A 22,665-nucleotide genomic window follows, 5' to 3' on the forward strand; every position below is an offset into this window, starting at 1 on the left:
TGGTGGGGAGACAAACACCTGTTTAAATGTTGAAAAAATTTAGCATGATCCTTGAATAAAAGGGTAAAACCCTTTTCGAATTGAATTAGTCATTTTGAAATTCTTAGACTCTGATAATTCTGTAATTGTTTAGTAGTGTTACAATTTTAAAGTAAGTTTAATCAAGAATTTTTATGGATTTGACATAGTTCTGTCTAATTGACGTTTGACAATTCTTTTATTTTTGGTCAGGTATTGACACCATCGATCTAAAGTAGCTGAATATACAGCAAAGAGCATTGTGGGACCATATCATCAAGCAGATTCTAATAGCCAAGATTTAAAAATGGAATGAATTTGTATACTTCAATGGTTTAAAAAGGACGATCAATTTAACTAAAAATTTACGAAATGAAAATTTTCCCCAGATTTCGAATCTACTATTAAAGAAATGTCAATTGAACAAATAACACCAGTGGACAACACCATTGAAATTAGATGGTCAGATGGCCAAAAATCAAAATATCATAATATTTGGTTGAGAGATAATTGTCATTGTTCATCATGTTATTACCCATTGACTAAACAAAGATTATTAAATTCTTCAACAATTGATTTAAATATTAAGACTAAATCTATCACACCCAAAAATGATGAAATTGAGATAGTATGGGATAATGATCACACATCAATTTATGATACAGATTGGTTAAGAATACATTCATATAATCCTAAATTAGTACCTATTGAAGATAAATTAAAAAATGCAAAAGAAATATTAAAACAAGAATTGTGGCAAGTTAAAGATATTGAAAATAATTTACCACAAGTTGATTATAATACAGTAATGCAATCATCAGATGAAACAGATCAAGAAGAAGCAATAAAAGATTGGAGTTTAAAAATTTGGAAATATGGATTTTGTTTAATTAATAATGTACCTATAAATCCAAAAGATACTGAAAAATTATGTGAAAAATTAAATTATATAAGACCAACTCATTATGGAGGATTTTGGGATTTTACATCAGATTTATCTAAAGCAGATACAGCATATACAAATTTTGATATAAGTAATCATACTGATGGAACTTATTGGTCGAATTCTCCAGGTTTACAATTATTTCATTTATTATATCATGATGGTAAAGGTGGTACAACTTCTTTAGTTGATGCTTTTAAATGTGCTGAAATTTTTAAAAAAAATCATCCAGAAAGTTATGAAATATTTACTAACATACCAGTACCTGCTCATTCAGCTGGTGAACCAAAAGTTTGTATACAACCAGATATTCCACAACCGATTTTTAAATTAGATCATCACGGGAAATTGATACAAGTAAGATGGAATCAAAGTGATAGATCAACTATGGATTATTGGGAACAACCAGAAGATGTTTTAAAATTTTATCAAGCTATAAAAGATTGGTGTTCAATTATAACTTCATCAGAAAATGAATTATGGCATCAAATGAAACCTGGACAATGTTTAATTTTTGATAATTGGAGAGTTTTCCATTCAAGAAGTGAATTTACTGGTGAGAGAAGATTATGTGGTGCATATTTAGAAAGAGATGATTTTGTATCAAGATTGAAACTTTTAACATTAGGTAGAGATGTTGTATTAGATAGTATTTAAAAAAGTTTAAATAAAAATTGGAATTTTATCCCAATCCCATGGATCGTTAAATCTTAACTCTTTATCTAATTTTGAAATTTCTTTCATTTCTTCTTCTGATAAATCGAAATCAGTAACTTTTAAATTTTCAATCATTCTCTTCTTGTTGTTTGATTTAGGTATGACTGCAATATTTCTTTGAGTTGTCCACCTTAATAAAATTTGAGCTGGTGATTTATCATGTTTTGATGCTATTGTTTTAATAGTATCATGTGCAAATAATGTTGGAGTATCCAAAGCTTTTTTACTCTTGAGTTCTAAAAATGATTGAGGTCCAAATGAAGAATAAGCAGTTATAGCAATACCTTGCAGTTGAACATACTCAATTAATCTTGGTTGTTGTAAATATGCATGATGTTCAATTTGTAATACAGCTGGTTTAATTTCACAACCTCTTAATAAATCTTGAATTAAAGCACCTGAAAAATTCGATATACCGATTGATTTAACTTTACCTTTTTTAGCTAATGATTTCATAGCTTTCCAAGTTTCAGCTAATGGTATATCTTCAAAATGAAATTTATCATCCTCTAAAGAACATGTGAAACCAGGTGGATATTTTTTATCAAAAGGTATAAATTTTTGAGCAATTGGAAAATGAATCAACCATAAATCTAAATAATCTAAACCTAAATCACTCAAGACTTTATCACAAGCTTCTTCAACATGTTTTGGATCATGATAAGAATTCCATAATTTTGAAGTAATAAATAGTTTTTCTCTTGGTACTGGTGATTTTTTCAAGGCTTCTCCAATTTGCTTACAATTTCCATAATCTTGAGCACCATCAAATAATTTATAACCTGATTCAATTGCATCTAAAACTACTTCACTTGCTTTTGATTCATCTAATTTCCAACATCCAAAACCAACTAATGGCATTTCATATCCCGAATTTAACTTGATACTCATAATGAATTGACTGCTTTTTTAATTTGATATTAATTTGACTCAATTGAATTGGCCAAAATAGAAAATTTGAGAAAATTTGGAGTGAAAAATTTTGACAATTTTGATGAAGAGTTAATTTTTGCTATTGTTCTTCCCCACTTTAATTTGGTTTATTCACAAAGTTGATAAAGTCCTATAATCCAATAAAATAACACGACACTAATGCCGAAAACTTGTGTATTTAATTACACAGAGCTATACTTGGTAGGCTAAGAATATAATTATCATAGTTGTTCTACGAAAGTTGTAAAGATGTTTAACGAAATACCGCAATAAAGTATATAATATATTATTGAATCACTATACACATTTTTTAAACCAGATATGAGGAATTTGAACAATACAAGCAATTTATTCCAGTTTTCTAATCCTTTCAAATTCTGCATTATTTTTTTTTTCTGTAACTTCTTCAAATATTTTTGATCGTTCTTTTTCCAATTTTTCAAGTTGTTCACCCAAATCACTTACAATGAATTTCATCGACTTGTGCCCAAATTCTGGTATAATTAAATTCTGGATTTCTAAGTCAATATTTTTTTTTAAATTTTTTGCAGCGTGAAGTTCATATTCCATAATAGATTTTTCTACAGCAAATAGCTCATCCTCTAAATAAGACCTATAATCTACCATATGTTTAACTCCTTCACGCAAAAATTTAGCTGTTTCATAGCTAACCGTTAATACACCAGTATCTAATTGTGGCAATCTTTTTTTAATAATATCCACTGCTTCATCTAAATGTTGGTTCATTATTTTTTTTTCATCTTGTATTTTGTCAGTAAAGGAATGATTCATTTCAAAGGATTTAGGATAATTATAAATTATGATGATTTGTCTTGTTTGTGTATGTGAGAAATAAAATTTTGATAAGAACGAACTTTTAAATATATATATATAATTTTTTTTGCTTAATTTAAAATTTATTTATTTAATCTTTTAAAATGATAATTACAAGACGTTTCGTTATTCATTGTCAATTCCAAATCAGGAATCAAAAGGGGTTTTTTTTTTCAAAAAAAAACATTAATTAAGATTTATTTTATAATTATCATTAGGAGATTATATATATTTATTTTATACTACCTATTTTAATAAGATTTTTCACTTATTTATTAATATTTGTCACTCTCATTCTTACTTTTACTGTTTTATTATTATTCGTAATATTTCATTATATTAATAGTTACAAAAAGAACAGTAATATCAAAGGGTGGTGGCCTGCTTATTACTCTGACAATTAAGTGATAATTATTACATTTATCAATATTAGTTTGATCAGAAATGTTTTTTAAAGAAAAAGAAAAAATTTTAAACTATCCCCTTATAAAACATTTTGAATAATTACTGTAATTTAAATTTTTGTAAACAATCAAAATTCACACAAATCAATAAATATTTAATATTATTGAATACATTTTATATTTTGTACATTTATAATATTATTATAAATTATTACAATAATATATATTTTTTTTTCAAATTATTATTGACTCTAATCTTGTACCACATCAGATATTCAATTAAATTATGTATTTATTAAATAACATCAATTTTAATTAGTATATTATTATCCTAATTGAACGTTTACACATCCTAATTTAATATTATTTATTATTATATTAATTATATTAATTAAAGTTTAAATCTGAAACAAATTAATTACAATGAAAATTTCTATTGTTTGATTTTGTGTAAGTCCCAACATTTAATATAAACTTTTATAATTGTTTAAAAGTATAATTTTTACTTATTCAATTAACTCCCTCCCCCCCTTCAATTTTTCAATTAATTTTTTATATATACTTGAAAATTAACACTTTCTTATCCAACCAATAAAATTTAAATATTTAATAACTTGATCATTGAAAAGCATTAAAAAAAAATTTCATATGAAAATATATATATATATATATTTTTTTTTTTTTAAGTTGTTAAAACAATAAAAATGAAAAGAGTGGTAGTCTTCATTTTAAGTTGAATCATATATACCCTATATTTTGCATCTATTGTTGAGTGCATTGTAAAATAAAACCATCTAAGTTGAGTTACTACTCTATACATTGCATCAATTAATAAATTTTGCTTTAGTATGGTAGGATCAAAATGCCTACTTTTGGGTGTCTAATCGTAAAAAATTTATTTGGCAAGGCTATTTTGGTTTAGTAAACGGCTTTACAACGAATTTTAACTTTTTTATTTAATTCCGTTCAAAATGTGACTTGATTTAAACATCAAAACTTTTACTCCTCATTTTAATTATCTTTGTTTTTGACAATTAACAATCTCTCATTTATCAATAATTTGCATTCGTATAAATTAAATTATTTAAAAATATATTAACACTATTTTAATTTTTAAATTTATATAATAAAATAATCACAAAAACAAATATTTTGTACCACTTAACAAAAATAGGTATAAATATATAAATATTAAACGTTTCAACAGATTCGATATTACTGATTATTTAATACTAACACATCATATTTTTTGACAAATACTTCCAATTAGTCAATAATTAGATTTTTTTTCATCCATTACTATCATTATCATCAATGTCAAACTCGAGATATAAAGCAACAAAGTCAAAAGAGGCTCAAAAAGAAATAGATTTAAGATGTGCGGCAGAAGTGGTCAGTTCAGAAATGGATAAGTCGTTGATTTACAAGCCTGCTCAGTACGCAACCTTCATACTTGAAGGAACTAAAGCAGAAGATAAGAAAATTGGGGAGTTGATTAACAGATTAAATATTGCTTCAATGAAAGAAATTGAATTAGCCATATCTTATGAAGAAAACCTCATAAAAGCTTTGAAAACTAAAATTGAAGAAAAAGAAAAAACTTTTGAAGCTAAGTTAGAATTAGAGGCATTTAATCAGAAACTTTTAACTAATATTGAAACATTAAAAGTCGTGTTGGAAAAAGCTTTTAACGATTCAATAGAATCAAAAATTCTTGAAATTCAAAATCAAGAACTTCCAAAGTAATCAAGATGAGATGAGTTTTCTTTATTATATATTTTTCTACATTTCTACTTTATTTAGTTTTATATTTTTCGTTTTTAGTTTATTACCAATAAATCATTATATTTCATTATTAATAAGTTTATTATTTATTTATCTGATTACTAAATTGTTATATAATTATTAATTAGCATTGTTCAATCATTAATACATACATCAGGGTATCAGACGAATTCGTAAGTTCACGGTCTCAGCTCCTTCAACACTATTATTACAAAGTCAAGTTTGGGACTTTGATTCAGCGTTGATGTGCTGTAAACTAAACTTTCTACAAGTCTGAAGATCATCAATTTAATACACATGTAAATTTATACATTACCTAAATAACACCTTCTACTATTTTCAACATCTTATATATAAATATATATCCATAATTTTTGACAATCTAATATCTTAAACAAAAACTATTCTAACTTCTATCATTTAATCATCTAACAAAATATTCAATATCTTTCCATAAAACAACATTGACCTATATATAAATAATTCTATCTTTTAGTGAAATCTATCTCCTATTCATAATCAAACAAGTCTACTAAACTATCTTAGACTTTTAACTAATATTCAATTTACTCCATACTATCTATTGAAGTTAACTATTATTCTGTTCTCTTCTCAACTATCTTTAGAAGCTCTTAGAAATACTATTATTTTACTTGATCTGTCTAAAAGAGTCATTCCATTCAATATTAGATTCTATCTTATTCTGGTTCAATAATTTGTATGATTATTATGATAAAACCCCTTATTATGCTAACACCCCTTGACATTTTTGTTACACAAATACATGTAAAACAAAATTTAAATAATATAGTTTCAGAACATTCAAGATAAGTCTTGAATTATACCTTACAACAGAATGTGATTCAAAAGGGACGACTACTAATACAAGAAAGTTAAATATTTGATTCCACATTTGACAAAGAGACTACAATCAGAGTAACTGATATAATATGTATTAAAATTTATTCAATAATTATTATTACTTATACATAAATTGATAAGTTTTGTAAACAGCATTCAGCATCAAACATAAACCAACGAGTTTAGTGGAATAATTTAGCTATAATCTTGTTGTATTGATTTTATACTTTGGTTCATAATATCAAGTTGTTTTTGCTTGATAGCTATTTCGTTTTTTAATTCTATAAATTCTTTTAATTCTTTGATTTTACTTTGATTTGACTTATTTAATTGATCTAGTTCGAAAGATTTTTTTTGGAGTTTTAAGATGTGATCTTCTTTGGTGAAAATTTGGAATTTTTCAGATGGTATGAATTTCTGAAATACAGGTACTTTTTTTGAAGAAAAACCTGCTGAGTCATTGATTGATGAAGATCTAATATTTTCTTCTTCTAATCCCAAGTGTGGTTTTTTTAATCTCATACTAAGATTATTAATAGCATCATTTAATTTGTCTTTATCCATTTCAATGATTATAAAAATTGAAGTTGATGGAAAGTGGTTGGAAAAAAAAATATATATAACAAAAAAAAATAAATTGTAATTATCATTTATTTAAATAATATACAGTACAACTATAATAAAGTTAAGTTAGATTAAAATTAAATTTACGGCCCCCTAAAATAAGATTACGCTGCTAAAAGCAAGTCTTAATTTACTATTGAAATTTATTAATTCAACTGACAAAGTTTTATAAATTACCAACAATTTTTTTCATTAATTACTTTTGATAATAAACCAGCCAGCCAATGAAAACAATCAAGCCAAATTAGGCAAATATCATATTTACTTGGTGACCATTATATTTATAGTTCAAATTTGTTTTTAAATACCTATTTAGTATTTAAAAGAGGTAATTCGATAAATTGTATTAGAGACTAAAGTTTTGTGGCAAAGAAAGTCATGGACTTAAAGCTGGTAATTTAAAGACAGTTGCTAGGTAATCTGAATAGGTGTTAAATCAAATTACTATTCTCTATCCAGTAATTTTAATAGTCGTAAAGAGTAAAATTATAAATTTCACAATTAATTTATCAAATCAATAAACGTAAATGTTTTGTTTATCAGAGGTATTTTTTTTTTTTGGGAGGTAAGGCTTTTTTTCAAGGAAAAAGATTTAATTAATTTATGACATTAAAAAATATTCAAATCAACACAATTTAATGCATTAAACAAATTCACCAATTGTCCAAAAAATAGGAGGATGATTCAAAATAATTTTTGATCAATACAAATTATCTAAAAGGAATTACAACCAAGGCAACAACATCGATATGACCAACCAATGATCATCAAAATTAATCAAAAAGTATTGTCTTGGAACGGCCACAAACGCCAAAAAGAGTAAACATGTTGAGGAGAAGAATAGGAAATAAATCAGCAATGTGAACAACTTTGTCGTTGATCATGAGCACAAAAATTAATTCCATTATGTGATTGTTACAACTTAATAGAAGCAATGTTCAAATTTAAATAGGGAAATACCCGGAATCGATCAAAATTTTGTTCAAAAGAGTTCCTTCATATGAGGTTCAAGCGTTCGATTCTGAATGGATAAGGAAAATACTGATAGTGAAGTTCGGTAGCGATGTGAATGAAACGCAGGTCAAATATGGTTCGAAAGCGGTTTATTTTAAAGGGTTTTTTTTCTACAAATGTAGAATTTTAAAAGTGTGCAAAATGATATAAATCATTATCAAGAGTTGAATCTAGGATGGAAAAGGATCTGAGAGAAATTTGGTTTGTGTAGTTTGTCCAATGTATATAGTTTACTAATTAATGCATATCCATTTTTAAACCTATTTTCAAAACTTTGGAACTGATCTCTCCAGTCTTGTTGAGCTGACGTTTAGTTATTCCGGATATATATTTTGAATGTCGAGTCAATACTCCTGTTATGACACTCTATTATATTTAACCGTGTTAATGTAGATATAGTAGAAATATATAATATAAGACAAGTTGATTAAACGAACTTGAAACACTACGTCTAAAAACTCTAGATAATAAGGATATATAAGATATCATTTGACATAATTTTGAACTGATTTGTTGTTAACTGATCGAAGAATGCTTTTAAAAACATTGCAATTTCTTGATGCTTGTTCCTTTAAGCGAGGGAGATTTTGACTGTAATAATAATGCCAGAGCTATTGACTTTTCGATTATCATAAAATAGTGTAAGAATGTTGATAACGTTTATTTTAAAGAAAAATTTTGATTTGTTAAAAATCACGTTACTGATTTTTCAATTACCTGAAAGTTAGCTCTGGAATACAAAAGTTACACCAATCCTGCTAGTGCACTTCAATTCTGTCCTCAGTTCAATATACTAAACTGACTGCTTGTTATTAATATATTGGTTTCATGTGTAGAAAATTATCATATGTTTTATACAATATATTATTTATTATAGTAAATGAGTTAGTGAAATAGAAAAGAAAATTGTTTCAAAAATAATCAAGAATTAATTACATTCTTTCTGATACAAAACCGGCTTTGTTTTGTTTTTAAATCAAGAATTACAATCTTTCGCTTGAAATTTCACTTTTGTAGAAATGTTACAAAATTCAAAATACCAAAACTAATAAATTGTTACATCTAATTATCGTAATTGACAATTATTAACCTTTTGTGAGTTGAGAAAATATTTATAGAAGGATGATTTAATGGACTCGAAATAATCAGATGTTTATACAAAATATGTAACAACAAGAAATCTTAGTATGATGAAAATTATCCATTATTTAATTGATTAAGCGGTTTTATAACTACGAATAATTAAATATATCCGAATTCTAATATTTCTTTTATGAAAGAACTCATTTGACATGATTAAAATTTTGTGGAGTAAATTAAATAAACAATATAGTCTTTCGGTCTTTTCTAGTGTTTTGGTCTTAAACCGAAGAAATTAACCCATTTAGGAGCATATAAATTTTTGCTACTACGTATGATGTATGTTTTTTTCGCTGTCAGTTGTATCTCGTTATAATTTACTTAAATTAAAAATGTATTGTTACATAATAATTAAAAAATAAAATATACACTAAATAATATGTCTCGCCTTAATTACCAATTTTTATATAATTTATTAACATGAAAGATTAGATAACCATATTTACAGATGGATGATGATCTAATTTATAACTAAGTATTTATTTATAGATAAAAACATTACCTTGAAATACATAAAATAATATTCAAATTTTTTATAAGATTTTTCTTACTTTCGATTTCTTCTTTTTCTACTTTTTATTATTACTTTACTATCAATTAATTTAATATCAATGTCAAACAAGTTTATACCGATAATTAAAAACTACAATTATACAAATACTTTAATAACTAGAACAAGATCAAACAACAGATCATTACTAAACAGTTATAGATCATCATTGATTTTAAATAAAAGATTATTCCATGATTCACCAAACACTCAATCAACAGTTACTCGTCAACATCAACATCAACAACAACAACATGAAATTGAAAAAGTGATTGACCAATCAACTTTAAAAATTAATCAAGATCCATATCAATTAGAAACTCAATCATTAAATACTACCATATCACCAATTTCATCAATTCCAACAATTCCTAATCCAAATGAATACCTTAAAGCTTTTAACAATAAAGAATTATTATCATTTTTTATGATTGGATTATGTACTTTAAATAAACCAATATTACAATTATGTATAAAATTATTTCCCTACGTTCCAATGTTTATTATAAAATCATTAGTTTATAGAATTTATTGTGGTGGTGAAACTATAGAAGAAGTGAAAAACACTGGATTAAGATTACAACAAAGAGGGATAAATAATATGATGATTTCATTAACTATTGAAGCTTGTGAAGGTAATGAAAGAATTGATCCTCAATATATTATTGATGAAACTAATAAATCAATTGAAGGTATTTTGGTTCCACATACTGTTAAAATGATTGAAACTTCAGGATTGGGAATTAATGATATACCTTCAGGTTATGTTGCTTTAAAACCAACTGGATTTATAGAAGATGCAGCAAATGTTTTAAAAAATTATAATAATGGCGAAGAATCAAGATTTGAAGATTTAGTTTCCAAGATAACAAAAGTTTGTTCAACGATATATGATTCTAACATCAAGTTATCTAAAAAATATCCAGAAAGAGTTGCACCTTTTGTAGTTGCAGTAATAGATGCTGAAAAATATGATTTACAAGAAGGTGTTTATGAATTACAAAGAAGATTATACAAAAAATTCAATAAAATTGGTAAACCAATATCAGTAGTAGGTACTTTACAAATGTATTTATCCAACAGTTCCAATTTATTAGAATATGAAGAAAAATTAGCATCAAAAAATGGTTATAGATTAGGTTTAAAATTAGTAAGAGGTGCTTATTTACATAGTGAAAAAAATAGAGATTTGGTAATCCATAAAACAAAACAAGATACTGATAATAATTATAATATGGGAATAACTTATTGTATAAATCAAATATTAAATCAACACAAACCGGAATCATCAACTATAGGTCATTTAGTAGTAGCATCACATAATTCAGATTCATTAAAATTATCATCTTCGAAAACTTACAATCAACAAAACTCCAAAAACCCAAACAAAAATAATATTGTATTAGGTCAATTATTAGGTATGGCAGATTCAATAACCTATGATTTAATTGAAAAAAACAAAATTGGTAATGTTATAAAATATGTTGCTTGGGGTCCTCCATTAGAAACTAAAGAATACTTGTTGAGAAGATTAGAAGAAAATGGTGATGCTGTTAAAAATGATAATGGTTGGCCATTAGTTAAAGCTTCTTTTTTCACATTAATTAATAGATTGGGTTTTAGTGGTAAAAAAAATTGATCAAGTATATGTATAGATTTTAAAAATGTGTAATTTATAGATTTAAATGAATGATGAAATAATGATTAAATGAGTATGTTGTGGTACGGATGTCTATGTTTTCTTAGAGACTCACAGTTTTGTGCGTGTTTTTATGTACTAGCTGACGCTCATAAATTATCATTTACATTAATATTTCGCAGTTAAAGTACATACATAGATTTTGCAACTAAAGATTTAACATAACATAGATCTCTTCAAATAGATTTATCAAACTTTTTTCTTTTTTAAATTATTTTATACTACTTTTTCTTCTTCAATTGATCACCAACTTCTACTTTTATTTATACTACTTTTATCCATACTACTTTCATCCAAACTACTTTTATCCATACAAATGTAGAACTATTTATTAATTTATTTACTACCATCAAAATTTGGTATCATTATTAATTGAGAAAAATTTGTGAGACACTTCACTTATAGAAGTATGGGAGTTACCTGAGTTGACTACCTGAGACGTTTTTCTTACCCAATGGACAGATGAACAATTTTATTAAATTTGGGACTCAACCTTTAGAGACAAACTTGACTGACTGACTTGACTATGATATAGATTAGACATTGGGTGAAACAAGTGAGATATTTAGTGTTTTTGAATAATTGACTGAGGTCCCTTTTTGACTTTGGTATTTGAGATACATGACAGTGAATGGGCAGGTTGTTTGGTAGAGATGGATAGTTGAGTCTGATTCAACTTTGATTTAGTTCATTTCATAGTATCAGATTATTTTCAATGCAATTAATAAGACTAAAGATAACAGATAGAGACGATACAATTGGAACAAATTTGACATGAAACTAGCCACTGAAACAAAAAGTGGTCAATAAGATTAAAAAAACACGCTAATCTACTCAAGACACACATCATTCAGGATTTGACAGCTTAAAGGATGACATGAAGATATGGATTTGTTTCAAAATATGCTACCATATAGCTAATAACTTCTGGACATAGTGCACGCAAAAAAGTTGCGAATATAATATATTGAAATTTACCACAAGTTTTGACAACAATAAATGGGATCAATTAAAATACTCAAGTAATGTGACTTACATTGTTTAACAATCAAATGAATTAAAGATATAAAATTACATTAAAGTACCTTAACAAATCCTCAATTGGGGGGAGTTTACAGCTGTCAACAATACACGTTGCAAATACAAATAACATGTATGAGCACAACTTCAATAATTGCACAATTTGATTAAATAAATGTGCTGAAGTGACGCATACATTTAGCCTATTGGTACTTGATGGTACTCATAGTTCTCAATACGGCTAGAAAGTCTGTAAATCTACCCCCCTAAAAAAATTGAGGATTCGATTTGCGCTCGGACATTTTACTTTTTTTTCAGGCATTTTTCATTATTGGGTTTGTAAATCTATGAATATGGACAGATTATAAAAAATATAATACTACTTATTTACCTAAAATACGTACAAAAATATAGGATGCAATGAAGAACCGAATGAGTTGTTAAAACTTGATATAGATGGGGCGAAACTTTCTAATTATTCAACATATTCAACATATTCCTCCTAATATCTCCATCACTTTTAGTGAACTATATTTTTTATTTTATTATTTTTTTTAACTGATTTATGAGAATGTCTTATTTTTCATTTATTGTTGACAGGTTAAGAAAATTGCCTCGAGCTCGGTACTAACAATAATTGTGGGGAAAAAACTATAGCTGGTTAATATAAAACATAAAAATCGACGTCGATGTAAGTTTTGTCTCAAAGTTTTCATACAAACCTAATAATTTTTAATATTTTGTGCGTATTTTAATATACTAATTGACGCTCATAAATAATCATGTGCGTATTTTTATATACTAGCTGACGCTCAATAAATAATCTTGTGTGTAAGAAAATCTTAAATCATCAAAACTATATCATTTTGTATTAGAATAATATTGTTTATGTAAGAAAATTAATACGAGGGCAATAGTGTAAATGAGTAATATTACAGAATAGTTCAAAATGCAACCTGTAAATTAGATTATTTATTAAATAAGAATATATATCGAAGCTCAAACCTTAACCCATTAACTTAATAAATTATTTAAACTCATAACACTTTGATTTTGTTTTAAAGTACCATTTGTACCATTAGTATCATTCATATTTTGATTATCTACTTCATCTTCATGATTAAAATTATTAAAATTAGTAAAATTTAACACTGATCTTATAGGTGGTAATTTTGTACCAGTAGTAGCAATAGATTTTAATTTTTCATTTAATAATTCATTATGTTGTTTATTTTCTTGTGTAAATAATGGTTGTGATAATGGTTGGTGTGGTATATTGTTTAGTGTTGTTGTTGTTGGTTGTAAATGTGGTGATTGAGATGGTGTTTGTAATGGAGTTTCATTAGGAGATATAATAAAATGAGAATTATTATTTGGTTTCTTGATTGATAAATTAATAGATGATAAAACTGGTGAATTTGGTCTTGATTTCTTCAGTATATGTAATGAACTTTGATTATTAGGATTATTATAAAATTCTAAATTTAAGGAAGTTGATGATTTCTGCTTTGGTAAATTTATAGTAGATCTACTACTACTACTATTATTATTATTATTGTTTGATAGTGATGATTTTAATGGTGTCATTCTTTGTAAACTTGATAAATTAGTTGATGAAGTAGATCTAATTTTACCACTTAATGAAGATAATGAACTTGATGACGCATTAAATAATCTAGCACCATTACCTGAAGAAGTTTTTTGTTGGAAATAATCATTTAAATTTGTGAATGATGATGTTGGTATACCTGATGGTGGTGGCATAATTGAAGATGATGAAGATGTTGAAGTATCTGGTGATGTACCTAATGAATGTAATGCTGAATTTGTATTACTAAAAATTTTTTGATTCTCGGAAATTATACTTGATGTTGATTCTGATTTCAGTATGTGTGGTTGTTGATGATGATAACGTTGTTGGAAAGGAGGTGAATTATTTCCTTGAGTTGTAAAATTCTGATGATTTGATCTTATTGCATCTGATGAAATTGCTCTAGAAGTCATTACTGGACGTTGATGATGATTGTTGTTCAAAATATTTGTTGAAGATTGTGAAGATGGATGATTATATAATTGCAGTTGTTGTTGATGTTGCAAATTAGTAGGAGATGATGGAATTGAAAATATGGCTGATCCTTGTTGATTATAATGAGATGGTATATCTTTAAATGAATTATTTCCTGAATACTGTGGTTGTGAATGAGAATTAATTAGTGAAGGGAAAGAACCAGTTTCTTTGAGGGAAGTGTTTGAATCATGTATTGGTGCTGGTTGTTGTTGTTGTTGTTGTTGTTGTTGTTGTTGTTGTTGTTGCATTTGAGCTTGAGCTTGAGCTTGAACTTGTGGTAAATGTTGAGGTAATACTGGTTGCATATAACCATTGGCATTTGGAACAAAATATACAGGATAAGGTTGATGAAATATTTGATTTCCATTTCTATCTATTGTTAATGGTTGTTGTTGATAATTAATAATAGGTATCGAAGATTCACCGTTATTATTATTATGACTACTTAAATCATTATTATTTTTAGTTTTTCTTTTCCTTGTAGTTGGATTATTATGAATTCTTAAATGTCTTGTTAATTCATCTGATCTACTAAATCTTTTTGAACAACCTGGGAATGTACAACAATGAGGTTTTTCTCCAGTATGAGTTCTTATATGTCTTGTTTGATGTTCTAATCTATGAAATGCTTTTTCACAAAATGTACATTTATATGGTCTATCTTCTTTATTTTTTTTTTCTTTAACTGCAATCATATTGAGTGATATAAATAATTAAATTAAGGAAATGTTAATGTTACGAATGTTTATTTATATGATATTGTAGTTGAATAGATATAATGATTTTAAATAAAGCTGATAAAATATTGGTTGTAAAAAAAAAAATGTAAAAGAAAAAAAGTAATATAAAAAATTGATAATATTTTTTTTTTTCCTTCTTTTAATTATTAATATTTTATTATTGTAATATCAATTAATTAAATTAATCAAATTAAATAATATGGGGAGCCGAATTTTTTTCTATAGAGAGAGAAACTTGCAGTTGTTTATTTTTATAAATTAATAGAAAGTGATTTACAAGATTTTATTCAATTAAAGAAAATTCCACAAAATCTATTTACCTTGGTTAATTAACAATAAGATTTAAAATTCATTAAATAAGATAAAAATTAAATGATTGTCATTTTTAATATACTTTTCTATTGTTGAAATTTTAATCAAATTTTCTCTTAGATTAATAAATTTTCTATTTTAAACCAAAAAAAAAAATAAAAAAATAAAAAAAAAAATAAAAAATTAATCCGAAAATTTAAATTAAATTAAATTTCTTTTTTTTTTTTTTAAAATTTAAGAAAAATTTGGGGGAATTTAATCGAGATAAAATTTTTCTTATTACGACGATAATTCAATTTTTCTTTGAACTGTTATACATGAATGAATTTATAAACTATCATTTAATATTTCATCTAAAGTTATATTCATAATTGCTCAAGGGTGGCTAACTTTGTAAACGTCAAAAATAATATATTTGTAACATTATTTAATTTTTAATTTTGTAACTTGTCTCGGAGCTTTAAAAGTAGTCTTTTAATTTTATTGTTTAAAATTTTTAGTCAAGTTATTTTATATTTTGTGCAAGTAAAAGTCATAATTTTTATTATATTATGGAATCTATCTAATTGGATAACATTGAGATATACTTCAAAATATTGTTACAAACAATTCTCAATTAATGAAGGGATTCTATATCCTTGGTGATTGAGGAATTCCAACTTATGATTCACATGCACAGCTAGATCTAAGTAAGATTCAATTCATTACAAAATAAAACGTTCTTTTTTACATACTTTCTTATCAGATACTTCAAAATAAAACGTTTTGCTTGTAAAAATTGTATCTTGCCTTCTCAAGAAATATTTGTGTAATTTCCATACAGCTCAGACAAAACTGCAGAAAATTATTTGTAATTTTTGCGATAGGATAGGAAGGTAAGTAGATACGATCTATATTTTAATGTTTGCAAAAATCCATTATTTGGCTCCATTTCTGTATCTTGGGGTAAGAAGTTATTTCTAAAATAGATATACCAAATGGTAATAATTCAAAATCAAATAAGCCCAAATAGTTTTCAGTAGAATTTTCTTTTCGCAAAAGTCCGCGTTGCTTTTACTTTGCTTAAAGAATATACTAAAAATAACTTTCAATTGTGATAGTCCGCTCTGACTTGAAAAAAATAGTTGTAAAAAATTTGTTGGTAATGAAAAAACAAAACCAAAAACCAAAAATTTAAAAATAAAAAAAACTTTAAATAGTTTTTCCGAGTAATATATTGTGCAGTATTAAGTTTAATCAATATAGCATATTTTTGTATTGAAAGATAAAAAATAAATTTTTTTGAAGAAATGAATAAAAGATTCTACATATAATATTTGAGATTTTTTAATTTAGTCTATTGTTCAATTGATACGTTCATAATTGTTAGAATCATATGTTTGTTGAGAAATGTGTCTAATATGAGCCTTATTTAAACATTATATTTAATGTTGAATTTATATATAAGATCGGCTTTATAAAAAATTTTAATCCATAGCAAAATTAAACTTTAATTTAATAATTTTTAGTCCCAATTTATTTATTGTTTTAACGTCATCAAATTTAAAGTGGGGTGAATTTTTTACAAGAATTTTAATTTGATATATAAATATCTCAGCCTTTGACCTAATAGAATTTAGATATTGTTCTTAAGCTTATTTTTAATAATTATTGCTAATAGATTGATTGAAAGTGGCTCATATTCAAACTTTTATTATTCTCTTTCAAAAATTATTATTTATTACACCCTCCTTATTATATTATTTTCTCGCTTGCTTCGAATCGAATTATAATATAACAATAATTGCCCAAGGGGTCAAGTTATTTTCAGATTTATCTGAAACAATAAAAAGTTTAATTTTTACACATTATTTGGATTTACATATATAGTTTATGGTAAAATAGAAACATTGGTTTCCATTTATAAGTTTATCTTTGTTCTTTAATATTCCAAATTTTATAGCTATAGCAGTATATACTTTATTTCGGTATAACTTTCTTTTAAAAATTCTATGCCAAACTTTAAATTTAAGTTTTGACCTAAACTTTAATTTTTAATCATACTAAAAAAATCAGGTTGAACAGTGAATAAACGGTCTTTTAATACGTTTCTAGATTTTAAAACGTGGTGAATTGTTAATCCTTAATGTATAAATCAAGGTTAAATATACAGAATTAATTAAACTTTTAATAGTTATTTAATTTGAGCCGTTCAATTGTTGTAAATGTCCAAATATTTTAATTGTGAGATTTTTACATTTGGTGGCTCGGAATTAAAGGGATATGAATTAGATTGTTTGAGAGGCAAAAACATTTTTACAATGATTTATATTAAAATTAAGCTTGAAAATTGAGTATGGGGTAGATTATATTGAACGGGTATTCATTTTTCCTTAAAGTATATTTACTTTTAATTTTAAATCTCAAAATAATTTAAACATTAAATTTGATGTAACTCAAATAATGAAATTTTAAAGCTGACGCTTAACCAATTAAAAATCATAATTAAAATCAATCCATTGATCAAACCATTGTAAGTTACCTAATAAATTATCAATTTCTAAAGATGGATAAGAATCAACTGGGTTTGGTTGTTCATTTTGATCTAATGATGTTGAACTTGTAGGAGTAGTAGATACAATTTCTCTTTGAGGAAGTTGAGTTTGTTGTGGTAATGGTGGTTGTTGTTCATCAATTTGATTTTTTGGTGATGATGGCGATTGTATAATTTCATTTCTATATAATTGTTTTTGGAAAACTTTATTAAATTCATTAGTTTTAATTTTATCTTTTTCCAATTCAGAAATTTTTGCATCTGTTGTTGAATAATTCATACCTAATTGAGAAAAATATTGTTTATTAACATCTGATGATCCATGATCTACTCCAATATTATTTAAAGCTTTCATATCTTCTTCTAATCTTAATGTAAGAATTTTATTTGCCATTTTTAAAGCCCATGTACATTCTCTAACCATTTTAAATCTTTCTCTAAAAATTAATTTATTTTGATCATTTCTTATTGGTGATTTCCTTAATATTGTGAAAAATTTTATAGTGTTTTTTAACATATCTCTTGATTGTAATACATAAATTCCTCCATTTATTAAACAAATTGAATTAACTCCAATATTAAATAATAATAATAATATTGAATACCATGGTGTATAAATTAAATTTGCTTTATTTATTTTATCTAGTACTTCAATTACTCCATTACTTGCATCCAAAACCATTTCAAGTTTTAATCCATTACTTGTAATTTTTCTACCTATATGATTAAATAAAACTTTCCCATGTATACATAAAACTAAATCATAATAATGTAATTTAACTTGTGCTTTTACTAATGAACTAATACTTGAATCATCGTTTTTATTGAATAATAAATCATTTCTAAATCCAACATCATTAAACCATTCATGTAATTTCACCAATTCAGTATTAATTTGTTGAGATTTGAGTAAATGTGGATTATCAGTTGGTGCAGTATGTACAAAATTTGAAATTCTTGCAATATGAATTAAAGCTAAAGCAGGTAATGTTAACCAATCATCTTTTTCAGTTTCTTTAGCAAAATCAAAACTTGGGAAACCTCTTGCAAAATCTTCATCTCGTATACCACTATATCTACCAGTTTGTAAACCAAATACTCTATCAAATGTGAATACACACCAAAATATTCTTTTTGCTTTTAATCTTTCGTACCCGGTACTTACTAAAATCTTAGGATTTTCTTCACTGAAACCTAACCCCATTGACTTTGTCATTATAACTGCTTGACCCAAAGCATGTGAACATGAAGTTTGTCTATGAGCTACTCTTAAATACAAAGAAATTAATAACCAACTTTGAATCAATTCAAAAGATTCCCATTCAAAACTTAAAATTGATATAACTTTATACGCATATTTGAATAATTTTTCTTCCAATTGTAACATTTCAATATTTGGACCTTTTGGTTTTTGAAATTCCGAGAATCTAATAGCTAATACATAAACCAAGAATAATATAGCTGAAAATAATTTAGTTTGATTTGTTTTTGTATCATGATCTTTTTTAAATAATTCTTCTTTTCTTAATTTATCATAAGCTTCATATTGTTCTTTAAATACAGTTTCATGTAATATTGCAAATAATGGATTAATTTCTTTAAAAAAATAATTTATTAAATATTTTTCATCAAATTTTATATCAATTGTTGGTAATAATGGTAAATCTTCAGAAGTTAAATAATTAACACCTGACATATTCCAACCAAAATATTGAGATCTTGGAATAGTTACTTGTTTTTTAGATTCTTCTGATAAATTAGAATACATTGATTTACATAATTCAACAATTAATAAATTTTGATGACGTCTTGAAAATCTCCATTTTGAACTTGATGAAAATAAAGTTTCTGACATTGTAGTAGATTCTGGTTCTTCAGTTTTAGGAATTTTAAATAATTCACTTGATCCTGATAATATATTTTCTAAATATTGAACTCTATTTTCTAAATGTAATACATATTCTGAACTATTTGATTTATCAACTGTTGGTAATCCAAATGGTTCTGCATGAATCATTGATAATTTTTGTCGTTTATTTTGTTCATATGATGATTGGGATTGAGAATTATTTGATTTGGGATCATTTTTGTTTATAGTGGTAGTTGTGAAAATACATTCTTTTTTTTGACGAACACATGTTGTACATGGAGCGGTACCTGAACATTTAATTTTATGACTTTGACATCTTGAACAAGCTCTTTTAACTCTTAATCTTGGTTTACCATCTTGTTGTCTAAGTTGTGGTTGTAAAGGTTGAGCTATATTTGAATATATTTGTTCTGATGGTTGTTGAGTCGGCTGAGATTGTAATGGTTGAGCAATATTTGATGAGTTGAGTTCAGGCTGTCTTTGCAGTTGCAGTTGTTGTTGTTGTTGCTGTTGTTGAATCACTTGAGATTGTCTATATGAATAAACAGGAGGTAATTGAACAGTGCCATATGGTGAAAGATTTAAACTTGGTGATGGATTGGTGCCTCCTGAATCGGGAATATTAATTTTTGGTAGTTCATGATTTCCATTTGATTCAGACATGATAAAAATTTGGGGAAATTGTCAAGATCAATTTATAGGATTAATCTTTAGGATCTGTCAAACATGTTTCAAAATTAATTTTTTGTAAAAGCCGATCTGGGTCCAAATAAGCTACCAAATTTGGGTCAATCTGAAAATCTTAGGGAATACGACAAGTACGAACGATTGAGGACTAAATTATTCAATTTCTTAGTTATATCTTTAAAAATTTCAACCTCGTCTAAGAGTAAGAATTTGAATTGATCAAACGTCATTAATATTGTCAGACACTAAAAAATCCACCTGTTATTTTATGGTACAAAATTCTACGTATACTTCGGTTTTGCAATATTGAATCTACAACGCAAATTAATCTTAGATAGCAGAATTCTAAAAAACAGCAACTTTTTATCTTAACATTACTATATCATATGAATAATCTTCTTATTTAGTAAAATCAAAAACAACTTTATTAACTTTATGTTCATCAAATAATTTAAAAGCTTCTTTAGCATTATCTATCGAAGTTTTATAATCAATAAATCCATCAAAAGTATTTTTCAATTGTTCAAATATTTCCATTGATTCATTAAATAAAGCCCATGCATGACATCTACCAACCGATAAATTAATATTTTTTAAATACAATTCTAAAGCATTAAAAGGTAATTGACCATGACCCATTCCAAGGGATGATATAAATCCATTACTACGTACTGCATCATAAGCTGTTCTTAAAGCTGATGGTGCTCCAACTACTTCTAAAATTGCATCAAATCCTAAACCTTTTAATTCTGTATTTATAAAATTTTTTAATTCATTTGGTTGAGTTTCAAAATTTATTGTTTTATATGCACCTAATTTGTCGGCTTCTTCTAATCTTGATGGTATACTATCAATTACAACAATTTTTTTGAAACCAAAATGTTTTAATATACGTAATCCACATAATCCAACTGGTCCTGCTCCAATTTGACATATTGAAATATCTTTAAATTCTTGTATGGGATATCCTTGAGCTTGTTCAATTTTGAAGAAATCCAAGATTTTTTTAACTCCATAATATCCAGTTGTGAAAATATCAGCCATTAATAAATAAACTGAACCATCTACTTGTTGATTATTTGGAATTTTTTTCAATACATTTTCAGCATATGGAACTAATACATATTCAGCTTGACAACCATCTAATCCCTTTTTACCAAATGTATTCGTCTTAATACATTGACCAGTATAACCATATTTACAATAAAAACATTCACCACATTGAATTGAAAAATTTGCAATAACTTTATCACCTAATTTAAAATTTGTAATTTTAGAACCAATTTCAGAAACTATACCAATCATTTCATGTCCTACCGTGGTTCCAACGGGACCCGGTGCAACATTTCCTCTATATGTATGCATATCACTTCCACAAAGACCTGAATATAATACTTTTACAATTATTTGATCCGGTTCTGTTATTGTTGGAATTGGTTTATTTTCAACTTCAATTTGAAAAGGTCCACGAAACACAACTGCTTTCATGGTTTTTTGATCTGTCATTTTGAAACAATTGAAACAATTAAAAAGTAAGAACTGGAAAAACTTATGATCTTAATTAATTTCTTTTTTCTGAAATCATATTGATAATAAATATTTTATGAAAAAGTATTGAATGTTAAATTTGAAAAAAATTCAAAACACAATATAAAATTAATCCGCTAAGAATATTTTAATTTTGTGGGGTTCTCGGTACAAAGAATTTTTTGATTAGGTCCAAAACTTTAATTTCTAATACAAAGATGGACCGAATTAAATATTAGAATTGAACTATATATCGAGAAACAATTGAGATATGCCTGTATAATTAGAGTCCAAATCAATAATTTCAAAATCAAGTTCAAACAGAACCTTTGAAGTCCTGAATTCTACATGTAGAACAAACCATAAAATCCATATTCCGTTTCTAT

The 22,665-nt window shown here is 25.9% G+C and overlaps 9 protein-coding genes across 9 annotated transcripts; 3 read left to right on the forward strand and 6 right to left on the reverse strand. All coding sequences in view use genetic code 12, as the record gives it.

Annotated features, from left to right (window-relative positions):
• Positions 1-430: 430 nt before the first annotated feature.
• KGF54_000714 (uncharacterized protein) lies at positions 431-1,618 on the forward strand (the record flags this gene model as incomplete). The annotated part of the gene is made up of 1 exon (XM_051766657.1): positions 431-1,618. The coding sequence occupies one exon, from the start codon at positions 431-433 to the stop codon at positions 1,616-1,618; it is 1,188 nt and encodes a 395-aa protein (XP_051621928.1).
• Positions 1,619-1,624: 6 nt separating this feature from the next.
• GRE3 (trifunctional aldehyde reductase/xylose reductase/glucose 1-dehydrogenase (NADP(+))) lies at positions 1,625-2,569 on the reverse strand (the record flags this gene model as incomplete). Its single annotated transcript, XM_051766658.1, has 1 exon — positions 1,625-2,569. The coding sequence occupies one exon, from the start codon at positions 2,567-2,569 to the stop codon at positions 1,625-1,627; it is 945 nt and encodes a 314-aa protein (XP_051621929.1).
• A 390-nt stretch (positions 2,570-2,959) lies between these two features.
• KGF54_000716 (uncharacterized protein) lies at positions 2,960-3,403 on the reverse strand (the record flags this gene model as incomplete). The annotated part of the gene is made up of 1 exon (XM_051766659.1): positions 2,960-3,403. The coding sequence occupies one exon, from the start codon at positions 3,401-3,403 to the stop codon at positions 2,960-2,962; it is 444 nt and encodes a 147-aa protein (XP_051621930.1).
• A 1,760-nt stretch (positions 3,404-5,163) lies between these two features.
• Positions 5,164-5,595, forward strand: KGF54_000717 (uncharacterized protein; the record flags this gene model as incomplete). Its single annotated transcript, XM_051766660.1, has 1 exon — positions 5,164-5,595. One exon carries the CDS (start codon positions 5,164-5,166, stop codon positions 5,593-5,595), a length of 432 nt encoding a protein of 143 aa, XP_051621931.1.
• A 1,095-nt stretch (positions 5,596-6,690) lies between these two features.
• KGF54_000718 (uncharacterized protein) lies at positions 6,691-7,059 on the reverse strand (the record flags this gene model as incomplete). Its single annotated transcript, XM_051766661.1, has 1 exon — positions 6,691-7,059. The coding sequence occupies one exon, from the start codon at positions 7,057-7,059 to the stop codon at positions 6,691-6,693; it is 369 nt and encodes a 122-aa protein (XP_051621932.1).
• A 2,825-nt stretch (positions 7,060-9,884) lies between these two features.
• PUT1 (proline dehydrogenase) lies at positions 9,885-11,462 on the forward strand (the record flags this gene model as incomplete). Its single annotated transcript, XM_051766662.1, has 1 exon — positions 9,885-11,462. One exon carries the CDS (start codon positions 9,885-9,887, stop codon positions 11,460-11,462), a length of 1,578 nt encoding a protein of 525 aa, XP_051621933.1.
• A 2,094-nt stretch (positions 11,463-13,556) lies between these two features.
• MIG1 (transcription factor) lies at positions 13,557-15,305 on the reverse strand (the record flags this gene model as incomplete). Its single annotated transcript, XM_051766664.1, has 1 exon — positions 13,557-15,305. The coding sequence occupies one exon, from the start codon at positions 15,303-15,305 to the stop codon at positions 13,557-13,559; it is 1,749 nt and encodes a 582-aa protein (XP_051621934.1).
• A 2,828-nt stretch (positions 15,306-18,133) lies between these two features.
• CTA7 (Cta7p) lies at positions 18,134-20,728 on the reverse strand (the record flags this gene model as incomplete). The annotated part of the gene is made up of 1 exon (XM_051766665.1): positions 18,134-20,728. The coding sequence occupies one exon, from the start codon at positions 20,726-20,728 to the stop codon at positions 18,134-18,136; it is 2,595 nt and encodes an 864-aa protein (XP_051621935.1).
• A 423-nt stretch (positions 20,729-21,151) lies between these two features.
• Positions 21,152-22,258, reverse strand: KGF54_000722 (uncharacterized protein; the record flags this gene model as incomplete). Its single annotated transcript, XM_051766666.1, has 1 exon — positions 21,152-22,258. The coding sequence occupies one exon, from the start codon at positions 22,256-22,258 to the stop codon at positions 21,152-21,154; it is 1,107 nt and encodes a 368-aa protein (XP_051621936.1).
• Positions 22,259-22,665: the final 407 nt, after the last annotated feature.

The sequence above is a fragment of the Candida jiufengensis genome (assembly GCF_024610255.1).
Source record: "Candida jiufengensis strain CBS 10846 chromosome Unknown scaffold7, whole genome shotgun sequence".
Classification (NCBI taxonomy): domain Eukaryota; kingdom Fungi; phylum Ascomycota; class Pichiomycetes; order Serinales; family Debaryomycetaceae; genus Lodderomyces; species Lodderomyces jiufengensis.